Source organism: Astatotilapia calliptera, chromosome 14 (genome assembly GCF_900246225.1).
Source record: "Astatotilapia calliptera chromosome 14, fAstCal1.2, whole genome shotgun sequence".
Lineage (NCBI taxonomy): Eukaryota > Metazoa > Chordata > Actinopteri > Cichliformes > Cichlidae > Astatotilapia > Astatotilapia calliptera.
Window position 1 is genome coordinate 22,416,015 of NC_039315.1, and position 17,291 is coordinate 22,433,305.

General features: G+C 39.4%; 1 protein-coding gene across 1 annotated transcript; it reads right to left on the reverse strand.

Annotated features, from left to right (window-relative positions):
• Positions 1–789: 789 nt before the first annotated feature.
• mmp13b (matrix metallopeptidase 13b) lies at positions 790–3,493 on the reverse strand. Its single transcript, XM_026192239.1, has 10 exons — positions 3,408–3,493; positions 3,044–3,171; positions 2,792–2,940; positions 2,558–2,683; positions 2,298–2,453; positions 2,077–2,197; positions 1,761–1,894; positions 1,518–1,677; positions 1,312–1,415; positions 790–1,227 (listed from the first exon to the last, which is right to left on the reverse strand). Exons 1-10 carry the CDS (start codon positions 3,429–3,431, stop codon positions 1,127–1,129), a joined length of 1,203 nt encoding a protein of 400 aa, XP_026048024.1. The 5' UTR covers positions 3,432–3,493; the 3' UTR covers positions 790–1,126.
• Positions 3,494–17,291: the final 13,798 nt, after the last annotated feature.

Below are 17,291 nucleotides of genomic sequence, written 5' to 3' on the forward strand. Positions count from 1 at the left end.
GATTTTGAGTCATTTTGAGCCAGAAATTTGCACCATCAAAACTCCTAATGTCTTTTTCAAGATAGATCTGGTGTAGAGGGTGGCAGGAAATAGGAAATAGGAATTTTTTTTATCTAATCCCATCATGAATCCTATTCACTACAGTCTATTTATGAGTATAAGTAAAGAAATTATACATAAAACACATAGACACATCAGAAATCACTTTTTTGCACAACATGTTAAGACACAATACAACAAGTAAGTGCAATGCAGCTTGTCCTGAACAACACAAGCTCACAATGCTCTGCAAACTTAAATCATCTATTAGCTCACTCGAAGGCTCCAGGAATCATTACAGATGCCTGGAAGAGGATTATGAATAAACCTATTAACGGGTTCATCTGTCTGACTGCATTTCATTATGCATGGCCAGGTTGTTATAAGTAACCATGCAACAGATGTCCAGCTGCTTTTAGCTTTTTATCAGTTGAGCCCACTGATCACACCGCACTAACACAGTCTGCCAACATGTGGGAAGTTTATAACCACCGCTACTACTCCTCTTTAATACTGTATCATAATAATAGTAATAATAATAATAATTCCAGTAAGTTTGGTTGTAAGATTCCTACCATAGAAGGGTCAAATTCTCATATTCCTTCAATATGTAAGACGTTTTTAATCCCCCTGTGTACCACTATTATAATAATAAGTAAAAAAAACATGACTTCATTCATCAATAATCAAACTTTATTTGAATTGAGTAAAAAAACTGAAAAAGTCAAAGGAAGCACAAAAACTGTTCGGTCAAATATTGAGTTCATAAAGCATTCAAAGAACTTTACCAGAAGATCCTGACATCCAAAATAAAAGTTGGAACAAATATATTGTTGTAAAATAAATATGAGAAAACATATCTATAGAATTTTCCAGCATTCTGTGTCCAGCACTATAGTTAAAATAAAAATCTCTATAAAGTTGAGTTCTTCCTTCTAAGCTCTGAAGTTTCCCTGCTCATACACTGGGCTGTCTTTCCACATTTCATTTTGATATGTATTTATGTGCATAGTTTGTATTGTATTTCTCAAAGCCTGCTTTAATTGAAATCAATATAAGTCGCCGCTGGATTCTGTGGTCCTTCTCATCAGCAGTTGAGAATGGAGTTGGCCCTTTGGATGCGAATAACCTTCTTTGAGTTGTAACTGTACTCATACTGCATGTGTTCATGGAAGAAGTACAAGTATCCTGTAAAACAGAGATCAGTATCAGTACTGGTGGATAAAAATCGTACCTTTGGATGCTTCTACTCAGAGTGTGACTTTATTATACCATAGTGATAAGTAGCAGCGTCGACCTCATCCTCCATTCCAGGAAAGTCCTCCTCAGTGGATCGTGGGTAGCCACTGTCCATGGTCCCTGTTGCTTCATCATAGCTGTGGGTGACACATAACCATTTAGTCATTCAACACTGTTGAGTCTGATCACTGACAAAGCTGCAGTGTGACCATTACAATCACTTCTATGTCTCCACATACCTCCAGTAGTCTTCATCGGTGAACAGCAGAGTTTTCCCAGTGTCTTTGATGTGCACGGCTGCATCTATTTTCCTGACGCTCTTGGGAAGACCAAGTTTATGAATATATTTTGGGTAACCATCCACAATGTTGTATCCATTCAAAGCCCACATTTGGATCCCTGGTGAAACGTGGAATAGGTTTACGATGTACACGCACTCTAATGTTTATTTAAGAAATGACCAGAAAGTGTGAAGTACTCACCACTAAATATCATAACCAAATCCTTCTCTGGGTTCTCATAAGCTGCATCTACTTTTTTGGGAATAGATGGCCAAGTGGACTTAATCAGAGTCAATTCAGGCTCCACCATCTGAGGATGAATACGCCAGTAGTATCTGAAATGAGGTGTGAAAAAACAGCACGATGAACAGCACAGAATTTACAGAGCTTTTATTTTGGTAGAGCTTAGGCAGAAAATGGAACTCTTGTTCATAGATTGTGTCGAGTGGTTATAGATTAGATATCGTGGTTAGATCTTTCCAGAGTGATGAAGAACCTGATCAGGCTCATGTTGTACCTGTCTTTGAAGATGATGGTTTCTCCTCTGAGCTCTGTGACAGCATCAAAAGTTAGCTCGGGGTCACACTTTTTTGGGGCGTCGGGCCTTGGTTTCACTTTCTTCGGATTTGGGTTTGGACCTGTGGTTGATGGACATGTGGCATTAATCTGCTGTTGATGACAACCAGTCCTCAGTTTTCTATAGGTTAAGCTTACAGTCAAACAGTACAGTACTCCTACCATAGAGGGCTTGAATTCCTTCTATGTCATCTTCAGCCAGCGGGTAGCCTGTAGTATAGGTGTAGATGGGGTACATCAGTGCGCCTGGGTCTGTGGAATGGGACATCCCCAGGGCATGACCCAACTCATGGGCTGCCACTATAAACAGGTTGTAAGCTGAAAAAAAAAGATGTTGAATTCAAAATATTGTTGGATAATAGTAATTATCACTAGGAAAAAGTTTAGATATTGCTCAATATTCTAATTATAATAATTCTTACCCGATGAATCTTTGGTCCAGTGTTCATCCTCATCAAAGTGAGTGTCTCCTCCAATGCCTTGGCCAGGAGGGTAAGCATGAGCCAGCAGTCCATCAGGTCCATCAAATGGGTTGTAATCTCCATGCTCTGCAGAATAAAGGGTAGACAATGAGCAGGAATGCACCACAGCAACCCTTCAACACTTGTGTTCAATTCAATTGTAATATATCAGAATTCAATCAATAGTTTGTGTACCTTTTGATCCAAAGCTGATCATAATGTCTGCATTGCCCTCGTAAAGCTTCTTAAAAGTCAGAGGAGTAACGTCAGCCCAAACGTTGAGAGCCCTGCGGATGGCTTTGTTTACATCTTCTTTCTTCAGATCTGGTGTGTAATTCACTATCCTGAAACATCAGAAGATATGAGGCAGGGGAAAGCTGGTGAATAAAATACATTTGAGCAAAAATACCTATGTCACCTGTTACTTTATGGCACCTAAATGCATACCTGAATGTGACGTTGTTATTTTCCCATTTGAGGTGTCGAGGGAAGTGGTTGTACTCCCCAATGTCTGGAACGCCACATCTGGGCTCCTTCATCACTGCTAAAGTATTGTCATCTAGTTTCCCTGTGACCTTTACAAGTAAAAGAGATAGTGGAGAATATGTCATGTGAGTACATGTATCGTTTCGATTAACACTTTTGTTATTGTGAGCAGCTGAAAAGAAGCTGGATTCCCTGATAATATTCAACTTTTGAATGGTAAACTTTTAATAGGGAATATACTTTTTTCATTTCTTTGGAAATTACTGGTTATATTTTTGAGATGAGAGATGAGATAGCCTTTATTTGTCAGTTGCAGGTCTTTTACCTCCAGTTTGAAGAATTTCTGCATTTCCTTGATCTTGGCTTGAAGGAAATTTGACGACGTCCGTCTACCTTGGAGACCATTTGGAAGGCCATAGAATCGATGAAGGTATTTCTGTTTGATACAGAACAAAGAACTGTGATGTGAAGCTCATTTAAAAATCAGAAAAGCTCCAGATCAAACATTCATGCTCATTGTAACAAAAACCCCAGATAAAACAGAAATAAAACAGAAGCCAGTTGAAGGCTAGATATTGACTGAATAAGAGCTCTTACCTCAGCTAAAAGCTGCTTGTCAATGTCTTCAGATGACAGAGGCTTAGCAGAGGACTGGGCGGCCAGCGCCAGCAGCAGCACCACAGCGATCATACTTGTTGGCTCACAGTCGTTTACTGTGGCAAAGAAGCTCAGTGGGGTATTTATACTGACTTGAGACCACTTTTTTCCCCCAGCTGTTCCAAGTGATTCATGTGAAAGCACCTACCCACTTCCTCTTATGCCTGTTGAGAATGTGCTTGGGTCTGTAAAACTGCAGGGACTGTGGTTTGAATCTCCTTTGAACTCATAGTTTGATCACACATGTTCTATTTCCTGTATGACCACTACCTAAGACGTTTGGAAATCAATTTACATGGAAATGTCTGTTCGTCAAAATTATGCAACCATGTGTTTGTTTTTCTCAAACGTGAGAAATTTTGAAGAGATGCGTTTTTTGGCAGAAAATACTGTCAGCCTCATTTTTACAAATACATCACATCCGTTGTTATTTTCTGTACATTTTCTTCTTAGGTTACAGTAGATGACATATAAGTGGCTGACTATAAACAACAGGGGATTTTGTGAATTGTGGCCTCATGATCGTCTGGGCCTTATTTTAGCTGCGCATGTTTTAGGATGCATGACTAACAAACATATAAAAAAAAGGATGCGATGAAAGCACAAACTTTTCATTTAAAATGTGATTTACATTTCATGTGACATCATGTGGTTGTAGGATGCAAATGTCCTGCATTTGCTTTGGTGAAATCAGCTCAATCAGATGGACAGTACTGTGCAAAAGTCTTAACCTACCCCTCAATTCTTTCTTTTTCTAGGAAAATGGGAGATGGTAATATGTCTAAACACTTCTTGAAGGACATTAAAAGCTCTTCTTGGGATGTTGGCTGCCTTTTATTCTGTTCTCTGTCAAGAATCCCACACTGATTCAATAATGTTATGATTCAATCACGTCCAAGCTCTGGGGAGGCGAGTCTGTGACTGACTGCGTTCCATTGTGTGTTTTTCCATCCAGGCATGCTTTTACTGTATTGACAATGTGGATAGGATCATTGAGGTGCTTAATAAATGAAACCATGCCAACCAGACACTTTCTTAATGACATTGCGTGCCATTGTGTGGATCAAAATCAGACTGTCTGTATTCATAATTCCATCAATTTTGACAGGATCTCCCATGACCCTGCCTGAAATGTAGCAACAAACCATGATAAAGCCTCCAACGGGTTTTTTAGATGGCTGTAGACGCTCACTGTTGGACCTCTTTCTTGAACTCCTCCATACATATTGACAATAATTGGACCAAAATCTGAATCTTTCATACTTAGATTCATCACTCACGTTCTTTCAAATACTATTCATCTGCTGTCAATTGTTTTTGTTTTGTTTTTTAGACTAATAATTTATCTTTTTCTGTCCTCTGCATGTCCAGTTTCCTTTGAGGACACACCCGACACCATATTGAGATATGCCAGGTTTTGGGCTATTACTAAGCTAGCTGGTCCAAAAAAATGCTATTTAATGCCCATCAAACTCTGTTATCTTAGGAATTTTTCATTTATTGAAAAAAAGAAATGGCAACAAATGATGTGCCTTTGTGACAAAGTGGCTAAAGATCCCATTTTAAACTGTTCTTTTGCTAAGTTGTCTGTTGTGCTGAGTAAGGTAAATGTTTTGTGCTTCTATGCTTCTATGCTTTTATAATTCATAGATCAGTGTTATGTCGTTAAAGAAATTCCTCTGAAAATGGTGAGGTCCAAGAACTGGATAAAAAATAGAGTTGTAGATTCTCAGGAACTGCGTAGAGGATTTGGTCATAGCTGAGGTAAAAACGTTGCACATTAATTCAATTCAATTCAATTTTATTTATATAGCGCCAAATCACAACAAAAGTCGCCTCAAGGCACTTCATAGATATAGAAAAAAACCCAACAATCATATGACCAAGGCGCAAAATAACTGCCCATGAACTGAGAAAAGTCAAGCGTGCAGCTGCCAAGATGCCACTTGCCACCAGTTTGGCCATATTTCAGAGCTGCAACATCACTGGAGTGCCCAAAAGCACAAGGTGTGCAATACTCAGAGACATGGCCAAGGTAAGAAAGGCTGAAAAACGACCACCACTGAACAAGACACACAAGCTGAAACGTCAAGACTGGGCCAAGAAATATCTCAAGACTGATTTTTCTAAGGTTTTATGGACTGATGAAATGAGAGTGAGTCTTGATGGGCCAGATGGATGGGCCCGTGGCTGGATTGGTAAAGGGCAGAGAGCTCCAGTCCGACTCAGACGCCAGCAAGGTGGAGGTGGAGTACTGGTTTGGGCTGGTATCATCAAAGATGAGCTTGTGGGGCCTTTTGAGGATGGAGTCAAGCTCAACTCCCAGTCCTACTGCCAGTTTCTGGAAGACACCTTCTTCAAGCAGTGGTACAGGAAGAAGTCTGAATCCTTCAAGAAAAACATGATTTTCATGCAGGACAATGCTCCATCACACGCGTCCAAGTACTCCACAGCGTGGCTGGCAAGAAAGGGTATAAAAGAAGAAAAACTAATGACATGGCCACCTTGTTCACCTGATCTGAACCCCATTGAGAACCTGTGGTCCATCATCAAATGTGAGATTTACAAGGAGGGAAAACAGTACACCTCTCTGAACAGTGTCTGGGAGGCTGTGGTTGCTGCTGCACGCAATGTTGATGGTGAACAGATCAAAACACTGACAGAATCCATGGATGGCAGGCTTTTGAGTGTCCTTGCAAAGAAAGGTGGCTATATTGGTCGCTGATTTGTTTTTGTTTTGTTTTTGAATGTCAGAAATGTATATTTGTGAATGTGGAGATGTTATATTGGTTTCACTGGTGAAAATAAATAATTGAAATGGGTATGTATTTGTTTTTTGTTAAGTTGCCTAATAATTATGCACAGTAATAGTCACCTGCACACACAGATATCCCCCTAAAATAGCTAAAACTAAAAACAAACTAAAAACTACTTCCAAAAACATTCAGCTTTGATATTAATGAGTTTTTTGGGTTCATTGAGAACATGGTTGTTGTACAATAATAAAATTATTCCTCAAAAATACAACTTGCCTAATAATTCTGCACTCCCTGTAGTGAGTGAGGAAGGTGACTGAAAAGGAAAAACTCAATGCATCATGGGAATCCCCAGCAGCCTACGTCTATTGCAGCAAAACTAAGGGAGGATTCAGGGTCACCTGGTCCAGCCCTAACTATATGCTTTAGCAAAAAGGAAAGTTTTAAGCCTAATCTTAAAAGTAGAGATAGTGTCTGTCTCCCGAATCCAAACTGGAAGCTGGTTCCACAGAAGAGGGGTCTGAAAACTGAAGGCTCTCCCTCCTATTCTACTTTTAAATACTCTAGGAACAACAAGTAGGCCTGCAGAGCGAGAACGAAGTGCTCTAATAGGGTGATATGGTACTACAAGGTCATTAAGATAAGATGGGGCCTGATTATTTAAGACCTTGTATGTGAGGAGCAGGATTTTGAATTCAATTCTGGATTTAACAGGAAGCCAATGAAGGGAAGCCAAAACAGGAGAAATATGCTCTCTCTTTCTAGTCCCTGTCAGCACTCTTGCTGCTCTTGGATTAGCTGAAAGCTTTTCAGGGAGTTTTTAGGACTTCCTGATAATAATGAATTACAGTAGTCCAGCCTGGAAGTAATAAATGCATGAACTAGTTTTTCAGCGTCACTCTGAGACAGGATATTTCTAACTTTAGAGATGTTGCGCAAATGAAAGAAAGCAGTCTTACATTTTTGTTTAATATGTGCGTTGAAGGACATGTCCTGGTCAAAAATGACTCCAAGGTTCCTCACAGCCTTACTGGAGGCCAAGGTAATGCCATCCAGAGTAAGAATCTGGTTAGATACCATATTTCTAAGATTTTCAGGTCCAAGTACAATAATCTCAGTTTTATCTGAAGTAAGAAGCAGAAAGTTAGCGGCCATCCAGGTCTTTATGTCTTTAAGACATGCCTGCAGTTTAACTAATTGGTGTGTGTTATCTGGCTTCATAAAATGAGAATATTTTATTGTTATGATATATGAATAAATAGAATCATATAATTAAAGAGTCAAGATTATCAAGGTTTTATTATTCTTTTTTATCATGAATACAACATTTATTGTAAATTGAGATTTTTAACCATTGCTCTAGGATTGCTCTGGGATAACATGCAGCTCTTTTCCCCATCTCCAGTTATGACAGTGCTTTACTTTTGCTATATATGGACCAGTCATGCCAAGGCGTGTATTTATTCTTTTTTTTGTAATTTTGGATTTTATTCTGTTCCACTTTGTTGGTATTTTCATAAATAATTTCATTATTTACACTCTTAGTAATGCATAGAGGTTAATTTATACATCAGCAAATGTAGCAAATTTCAGTATAATGGGACCAATAGGACATGGTCTCTATGGGAACTTTCTAAACATTTAAAGTTACTCTGTGTAACTGTGTAAGCGGTCTCTAGCGGCATATGTAAAACTTGATTAGACAGAAGGAAGATGTCCTTCCCACCCACTATGTTCAAATACGGTCAGGGAACATGGCCACTTCCGCAAACGGCATAAGTTGATGTGGATGCATAAGTTTGTTGGAAGATGCAATTACATGCTATTCTATGTATATTTATATACATAGAATAGCATGTATATTTTTTATTTAGCATAGCATGGCTTTTTTTCTGTTAAATAACATATAAACATTACAGACTGTACCTTTAAAGTACCTAAAGGTCCTCAAGGAAAGTACAGACATGCTGGCTATTAGCCTACTATTACTATTACATCACGCTATTGTCTATGAGGAGTAACAAAGCTTTTGGAATTATTTGCTTCTTGTGCAACAGTGGAATTCTTTAGGCAATGAAAGCAGACGACTCCAAACTGAGAAACAGCTGCACTATCCGAAAAGAAATGAATAAAAATTGAGATGGATCAGTCCATATGGGCATAAAAAGTTTATTTTAGACGTAAGCATTAAGAATTGTGTTCAAATAAAATTGCTGCCATTTTTAACAAGATTATTAAGCAATGTTGTATCTGCAGTTATTAGCAAACATAGTTTTGGAAATGGTCTTCTATTAATTTCTAGTAACAATGTTTCGGTAGACACATCAAGTTTTGCATTTAAACTGCTGCACTGTTGGACAAAACCAAGTCTTAGAGACTGTTTTGCTGTAAGAAGTTCAGGTTTTAAATGATCATTGTAGTAATAGTTTGTGTACCTCCTGATTTTATTTTATTTTTTTTGTATATAATCTCCCACCTTTGTCTTAAAAGAAAAAAAAACATAAAACAAACAGGAATTGTTGCCTGGACTACATACATACTACAGGCCATCTGTATTTCATTAGTGATATCTTGCAACCACACACCAACATCCATATTTGGAGTAGCATCATGGCCTTTAGACAGCGGTTGAGTGCTCCTGACTCATTTTAGGGAAGTAGGCAGTTAGGGGGATTTTTGGTGTATTTTAAAAAAGTTATGAACAAACACAAAACATACACTGACACAAACTTAAGGTAGACATCACTGGTCAGTGCTGTGACCTATTTCTTTAAGATAAAAAATGGTCCTGATCTAAGATGTAAATCTGTTAAATCCAAATAGCCAGCTCATTAAATGATATAATGTTATTCCTATCATATTGTCCTAACCTTTCACCCAGATTTCAGCAAAACAGGAGATGTATTTACTGGACTCTTAAAGCACACTGTAGACCTACTGTATGACCATTTTAGACTTTTTCAGGTAGTGGAGCCTAACCCGGCTGTCTTACGGGGGGAGGTGGAGTACACAGTACAGGTCAGCAGTCCTTTCCTGGCAAGCCACTTTCAAATTATGGAGAAACCGTGAAACGATGATGTCATACGTTATTACTTTGCTCCCTTTGTAAAATGAAAATGAATAAAAAAAAGTGCACACTTCTTAAAGTAAACAACAGGATACAGTACCAGGAATAATTAGCTCATCATTACAAAGCTGCAGTAGTAAAATGAAATGTAAAGAACATTGTTGCAGCCAGTTTACTGCACAGTAAGCTATTTTTGATACATTTTCCATTACACTTTTATATAGCCTACTTTTTATTTGCAGTGTGGTATTATTAGTAATAATAAAAGCAAATGTTACATATGAGAGTGAGCAAAAACATTGAGGAAATATTAGAGAAAAGGAGAAAAAAGAGAAAGCACTTCAGAAAGAAAGGAGAAATTACCCTTTTGCCTCATTATTCACTTTAAGAGTGATAAGTACGTCTAGACTTCCCGAGTTTTTGTCAAAAACAGTCATTTTAGTCATTCCCATGTGTTCTGGGGAAAGATTTACCCAGGGACTGATGCATAACAACTGCTTCCATTTCTAGTTGTTTAGGATGCTTTTCTTGGCAGTTGCTAAGATAACCAGTGTGGGTTTCATGTGTTATGGTGGAAGTTCAAGTAAGGATAAACCACCAAGTATGTATATTGGCAGAGAGAGGGGATGTTGCTACCCGAGTAGCGCCTCTGTTTTATCTTAAGCAACAAGAGTGGAGATAGTCATCTGTTTTGGAGAGATGGGCTGTTTGTACTTATACAGTAAAAAATAGAAAATGTAACTAATTGTGAATGAGCCATAAATTGTGGTATTAAAAAAAAGATTTGACAAATATTGAAATCAAGATGATTTGTATTAATAAAAAATATTAATATAATAAACCACTTTTCAAAATCTACCAGAAAGTTTTTCACAAGAGCAGCAAATCAAAATCAGAAAACCATCAAGTCTAAAAGAAGCTTCGAGTGTTTTGAGTTTGTGTTTCAGTTTGGTTCTTTTGTAGTATTAGTGAGATTTTGTCACTATTATAATAATAATGGATTGGATTTATATAGCACTTTTCAAGGCACCCAAAGCGCTTTACTATTCATTTACCACTATTCATTCACTCTCGCATTCACACACTGGTGGAGGCAAGTTACAGTTGTAGCCACAGCTGCCCTGGGGCAGACTGACAGAAGTGAGACTGCCATATCACGCCATCGGCCCCTCTGGCCAACACCAGTAGGCAGTAGGTAAAGTGTCTTGGACAGGACAGGACAGAGAGCCCAGGAATCGAACCGGCGACCTTCCAGTTACAGATACGCTTCCCAACCCCCTGAGCCATGGTCGCCCCATATTATGCCCTGTTTTGTATTATGTTTAAATTCTAGTTACGTTTGTGATCCTTTCCTATGTCCTGTTCTATGCCTGTCTGTCAGGTTCTCCCAGGACTCTGTTTAATTACGTTTGTTTGTTTGTTTGTTTTAGTCCAGGTCTCAGTGATAGTTACAATAAGACAGAAATGAATGGAATACAATAGGATGACCCTTTATTGTCATTTTACATGTGCAATGAAAATTGTGAACAATGAAAGTTCCAGTTTTACTTCCTGTTTTATTTAGTCTCTCAGCTCATGTGCAGTATATTCACTTTTGTGTCCCCTTATCTCATTAATTTGATTAATTAGATTGAGTTCAGGGTCTGCCCCGGGGCCTCCTCCCTGACACGCTGGGGAGATTATATTTCTCGGCTGGCCTGAGAACGCCTTGGTGTTCCCCCAGATAAGCTGGTGGAGGTGGCTGGGGAGAGGGAGGTCTGGGCCTCTTTGCTTAGGCTGCTCCCCCCGCGACCCGGCCTTGGATGAAGCGGATGAAGATGGATGGCTGGATGGATGGATGGATGGATGGATAGATTGAGTTCAGCTCTGTTCTTTGGTGTTTCCCACCTCACTAATTACCTGGATTATATCTGAGTCTCCTTCATGCTTTATGCTGTGTGCTTGTTTGTTGGCCTGTTGTCCTTTAGTCCTAGTTTTCATTCTTTTTAGCTCCTGACCTGCTGTTATGGTGTTTGTTAATCTGTGAGCTCAAACCCAATAAAACTCAGCTAATGAATTTATTTCTGTCTCCTGAGTCCTGGATCTGGATCCACACTCTGCCTTCCTCACATGGGTCCATGACAGAAGCGTCATGAGCTGTGTAGTGGAGGAATGTTGAGAACACAAGGCCAGACACTTCAGTCAAAACGGGTAAACTCAAAACATGATTTTTATTAGGTTGACTCACGCAAAGAAAATACAAAAATCAATTAAAGTGATTGTAAAATGCTCTGGGAGCCAGTGCGAAGTGACAGAAAACAATCTGGGGCAGAAACTCCAGTATTAATATTAAATATGGGATCATCCAGTGTGTTTAAACTTACAGTGAAACTCTGCGAAAGGTCAAGGAAGAACTGTTTAATCATGTCTTTCATTTTTTTGTGTGAAGTCCATTACCTTTGTGTCTAAAAGATGCAGTGTAAAAATGTCTAACTGCCTGAAATGGCTTAAGATTTATTAACTAATACATTGTTCATATGCTGTAAACGTGCTTCTCACTTCAGCTGAACGTCAGAAATGTTGTCTGACTTGTTTCCAGAGAATTGCAGAATATGTCTCAAGCCCTACTTGTGAATACAGTGGGGCAAAAAAGTATTTAGTCAGCCACCGATTGTGCAAGTTCCCCCACTTAAAATGATGACAGAGGTCAGTAATTTGCACCAGAGGTACACTTCAACTGTGAGAGACAGAATGTGAAAAAAAAAATCCATGAATCCACATGGTAGGATTTGTAAAGAATTTATTCGTAAATTAGGGTGGAAAATAAGTATTTGGTCACCTCAAACAAGGAAAATCTCTGGCTCTCACAGACCTGTAACGTCTTCTTTAAGAAGCTTTTCTGTCCCCCACTCATTACCTGTATGAATGGCACCTGTTTGAACTCATCACCAGAAAAAAACGCACCTGTCCACAGCCTCAAACAGTCAGACTCCAAACTCCGCCATGGCCAAGACCAAAGAGCTTTCGAAGGACACCAGGAAAAGTATTGTAGACCTGCACCAGACTGGGAAGAGTGAATCTACAATAGGCAAGCAGCTTGGTGTGAAAAAATCAACTGTGGGAGCAATCATCAGAAAATGGAAGACATACAAGACCACTGATAATCTCCCTCGATCTGGGGCTCCACGCAAGATCTCATCCCGTGGGGTCAAAATGATCATGAGAACGGTGAGCAAAGATCCCAGAACCACACGGGGGGACCTGGTGAATGACCTGCAGAGAGCTGGGACCAAAGTAACAAAGGTCACCATCAGTAACACACTACAATGGCAGGGAATCAAATCCCGCAGTGCCAGACGTGTTCCGCTGCTGAAGCCAGTGCATGTCCAGGCCCGTCTGAAGTTTGCCAGAGAGCACATGGATGATACAGCAGAGGATTGGGAGAATGTCATGTGGTCAGATGAAACCAAAGTAGAACTTTTTGGTATAAACTCAACTCGTTGTGTTTGGAGGAAGAAGAATACTGAGTTGCATCCCAAGAACACCATACCTACTGTGAAGCATGGGGGTGGAAACATCATGCTATGGGGCTGTTTTTCTGCCAAGGGGACAGGATGACTGATCCGTGTTAAGGACAGAATGAATGGGGCCATGTATCATGAGATTTTGAGCCAAAACCTCCTTCCATCAGTGAGAACTTTGAAGATGAAACGAGGCTGGGTCTTCCAACATGACAATGATCCAAAACACACCGCCCGGGCAACAAAGGAGTGGCTCCGTAAGAAGCATTTGAAAGTCCTGGAGTGGCCTAGCCAGTCTCCAGACCTCAACCCCATAGAAAATCTGTGGCGGGAGTTGAAAGTCCGTGTTGCTCGGCGACAGCCCCAAAACATCACTGCTCTCGAGAAGATCTGCATGGAGGAATGGGCCAAAATACCAGCTACTGTGTGCAAACCTGGTAAAGACCTATAGTAAACGTTTGACCTCTGTTATTGCCAACAAAGGTTATGTTACGAAGTATTGAGTTGTATTTTTGTTATTGACCAAATACTTATTTTCCACCCTGATTTACGAATAAATTCTTTACAAATCCTACCATGTGGATTCATGGATTTTTTTTTCACATTCTGTCTCTCACAGTTGAAGTGTACCTCTGGTGCAAATTACTGACCTCTGTCATCATTTTAGGTGGGGGAACTTGCACAATCGGTGGCTGACTAAATACTTTTTTGCCCCACTGTATTTCAGAACCTCCTCCTTGCAACACCCTGTGAGCAATGTGACATTTGAAGTGTGAAGGAGCTCAAAAACATTTGTTACGACATACAAACTCAAGATGGCAAATACCCAGTGGCATGCGTGCTGACAAGCAGCCATGTCTCCATGATGTATTTCTACAAAACCTGTGAAGAAAGGAGAAGTGTGATGAAACTTCATGTGAAATAAATCCCAGCATATAAACAGTACAGTAGTTCACAATGAAATGTGTGAACTTTTTTGTGTGTGTTTTGATGGAGTCAGAAGTATTAAGGGAGGACTTTTAATGGTTTACAGCAGCGGCCCCCAACCTTTTTTGCGCCATGGACCGGTTTATGCCCGACATTATTTTCACGGACCGGTCTTAAGGTGTCACGGATAAATACAACAAAATAAAACTAGTACCGGTACCAAAAAAAAGAAGATTTATTCATAACACACCTGAAAAGACCCAGGAAAACCGAGTTAACCATAAAAACGATAACAAAATAACGCTGAAAACCGATAAAAACCCTGAAAACCATACATTTCACACCTGAGCCTCAACTCTCGTGGCCCGGTACCAAACGACTCACGGACCGTTACCGGTCCGAGGCCCGGGGGTTGGGGACCGCTGGTTTACAGTGGTAAAAACCATAGAACTATTGTTGCCAGTGTACTACATGAGCCACTAAACACGTTTTAATTAGTGTTATAAACTTGTGCATGGCATGATCTGTTACTCAACGATTTTAACCAACTTGTATGTGAGGTCACACTGTCAGCAGATAATAATGATATGGGAAGCAGTCGAACTCACTTATTAGAAGAGAGAACAGCCATAGATATACTGTATGCCTTATTAGTACCATAGTGCCATTTGATCACCAGGATCCTCCAGGATTTATCCAGCCTGAGGTTAGAGTCAGAAACTTTGTTGTCATTATGCCAAAAGCACAACAAGATCACATGCAGTCCAATTCAGTGCAAAGAAAGTAATCTAACTATTTTATTAAACTTTTTATGTTTATATGTGTGTGCTTGAGTCGTTATTGAATGCAAGGTTGTTCACAACTTAAAAGTAAGATAGTAGTAGGGGAAATGCTTACAGTTCAGGATTCACATTAATGTTAGTCTGCTGTTATAAGAGAATTGCAAAATGAACATCATATTGTGTCATATATTCATCACACAATATTACATAGTTTTCATCCACATTCAAAAATATACAAGAGATTAGTTAGCACATACTAATTAAGGAGGATGACAGCTGCACACTGGCTAACTGTTTTCCCAGCAGAAGCTTTTTAAAATCATCTATTAATTTCCATAGGCTGCTCTGTAACATCTGTAATCTAAAAATGTGCGTTCTGTTTAGGGAAAAAAGGGGTCAACAACGTGGAACAAGAGGAAGGTCTGATGTCCCACTTTTCCAGTAGCGCTTGAACACAGCCTGCATTTGTGGATCTGTAAACCTGTTAAACCCCAGGTCAAAATATGACATAATCTATGTATCACACATTCTGTATGTGAGCGTGATAGATGTCACAAATACTTTTGGACAGGCCTTTATAAAATAGTTTTACATGTGTTCAAACTGCTCTGTATTTGTGTGTAGATTACTACTCAGAAACCACATAGGTAGAACTTGTGAGTCACATCACCGTTTTGAGTTCAGTGTAGTCTGGAGTCAGAAAGACTACATTAAAAATAAAAACAGTACAGAAATAATTAATTGTGTGGGATGGAAATGCTCTACTGATGCAAATTTGTTTTATTTGCTTCCTCCTATGAGCAGCAAACCAAACTGAGGAGGAGAGTAATCCCTCAAACAGGCCCAGACTCCAGTGGACAACGAAAGAGGCAAGAATTTCCATGTACTGTCAAAGTTAGCTGGAAGAAGCCAAATTCTGTGATGCTATTGGAGTTTGTGATGCTTTATTTAATTAATACGTATTTTCGCTTGTGAATTACTTGTAATATTTTAAAGCAAACATATCCATAATTATTTACTGTATGTAGTCACCTCCAGCCTGAAGAATGTCTGCATTTTCTTGATGAAGGCCTTCTACCTTGTAGACCCATTGGAAGGACAACACCCTGCAGTTACTTGTTGCAATGTCTTCTGAGCAATCCCAGCTATTCTTCTTCTTGAATCTCTTAAGGTCTTCCAGATTTGATGGTCTTCTGCCAAGGACCTTAGGCATCAATTCACCCCACAAATCTTTGATTCAAGTCAATGCTTTGTGCAGGACAGTCATTCACATTTGCTTTAGTTTCTAGAACTCACCAGGAGTGGTGTATGTTTTGGATCGCTGTGTTGGAAGACAAAGCAATGACCCAGACCCAGTTTTTCTGCTGTCTGCTGGAGGGTTTCTTTCAAAAACCTTCATATATTGTTCTTTCCTCATGATTCTTTGACAAGATTGTCAGTTCCAGACACTCTAAAGTATCCGGCAGCGTAATACTCCCACCGCCGTGCTTCACTGTGGGGACGCTGTTCTTTGGGTTGCACACCTCACCCTTTCTTTCTTCAAATGTAATCAGTGTTTCTGTGGCCAAAGACATCTAGTTTTATCTCATGCATACTACAATGTATGCATAATCTTTCTCCAGGTTGTCTTTATCATACTTCAGTCTGATTTGAAGGTGTCTCTTTTATAGGAGTGGAGCTTTACGTGGTCTGAAAAACAGTTCATTCCTGTGGAGGGTTTAGTGATGGCCTTCTTTTAGACCACAATTCAAAACCCTAATTTTTAACTTAATGTTATAAACTTCGAGCATTACAAAGTTAAACTGTCTGACACAGGGCTAAGTGTGAGGTAGAAATGATAATAAAAATAGTAACAAATAAATGTTACATATGCGAGTTTGTAACAAAAGAAAAAACACAAACAGGTCACTGGCATGTGGAATGAGGAAATATTTACCCAATTGTTGATGCCTACAGATTTTCTTGATCTTTTTTTTTGGCTGTTTCTAGGCTAACCAGTGTGGGTTTTATGTGTTTTGGTGGAATTTCAAGGAAAGGATAAACCAACAAGTATGCATACTCGCAGCGAGAGGGGATGTTGCAACCCAAGGCTGAAGAGCACCTCTGTGTTATTCTATCTGTACTCAGATGGTAACTGCTGTGTTGTTAGGACCAGTCACTGAAAGCTAATATGAGCTAATTATCTGGCCAAAATAGTTCCAGATTCACAGTAATGTTAATCTGATATTATCAGAGAATAGCAAATTGAACATCAGTGTTCAAGTGTGAGATGCTTTCATCACACATTACATCCATTTACAAAATATACAAGAGGTTAGTTAGCACACACTCCCTTCAGATGATGAGCCACAGAGTTGTGTAAGAAGACGTGTGAATTTAGGCAAAAAAAGTTTAAAAAAAACAAACGAACCTAACCCCATAACAAACAAAGAACATGAACACAGAAAAAGGTCTAGTTCCGCTTTTCTATTAGCGCTTGCATCTTGCATGTGTGGATCTATGCGAAGCCGGCAGCATGAA

Coding starts and splice junctions, on each gene's coding strand:
- mmp13b (XM_026192239.1), bottom strand. CDS start 3,431: ATGCAGAAATTCTTCAAACTGGAG. Junction 2,941..3,043: donor AATAACAACGTCACATTCAG/GTATGCATTTAG, acceptor CTGATGTTTCAG/GATAGTGAATTACACACCAG. Junction 1,228..1,311: donor CGCTGCTACTTATCACTATG/GTATAATAAAGT, acceptor TCTGTTTTACAG/GATACTTGTACTTCTTCCAT.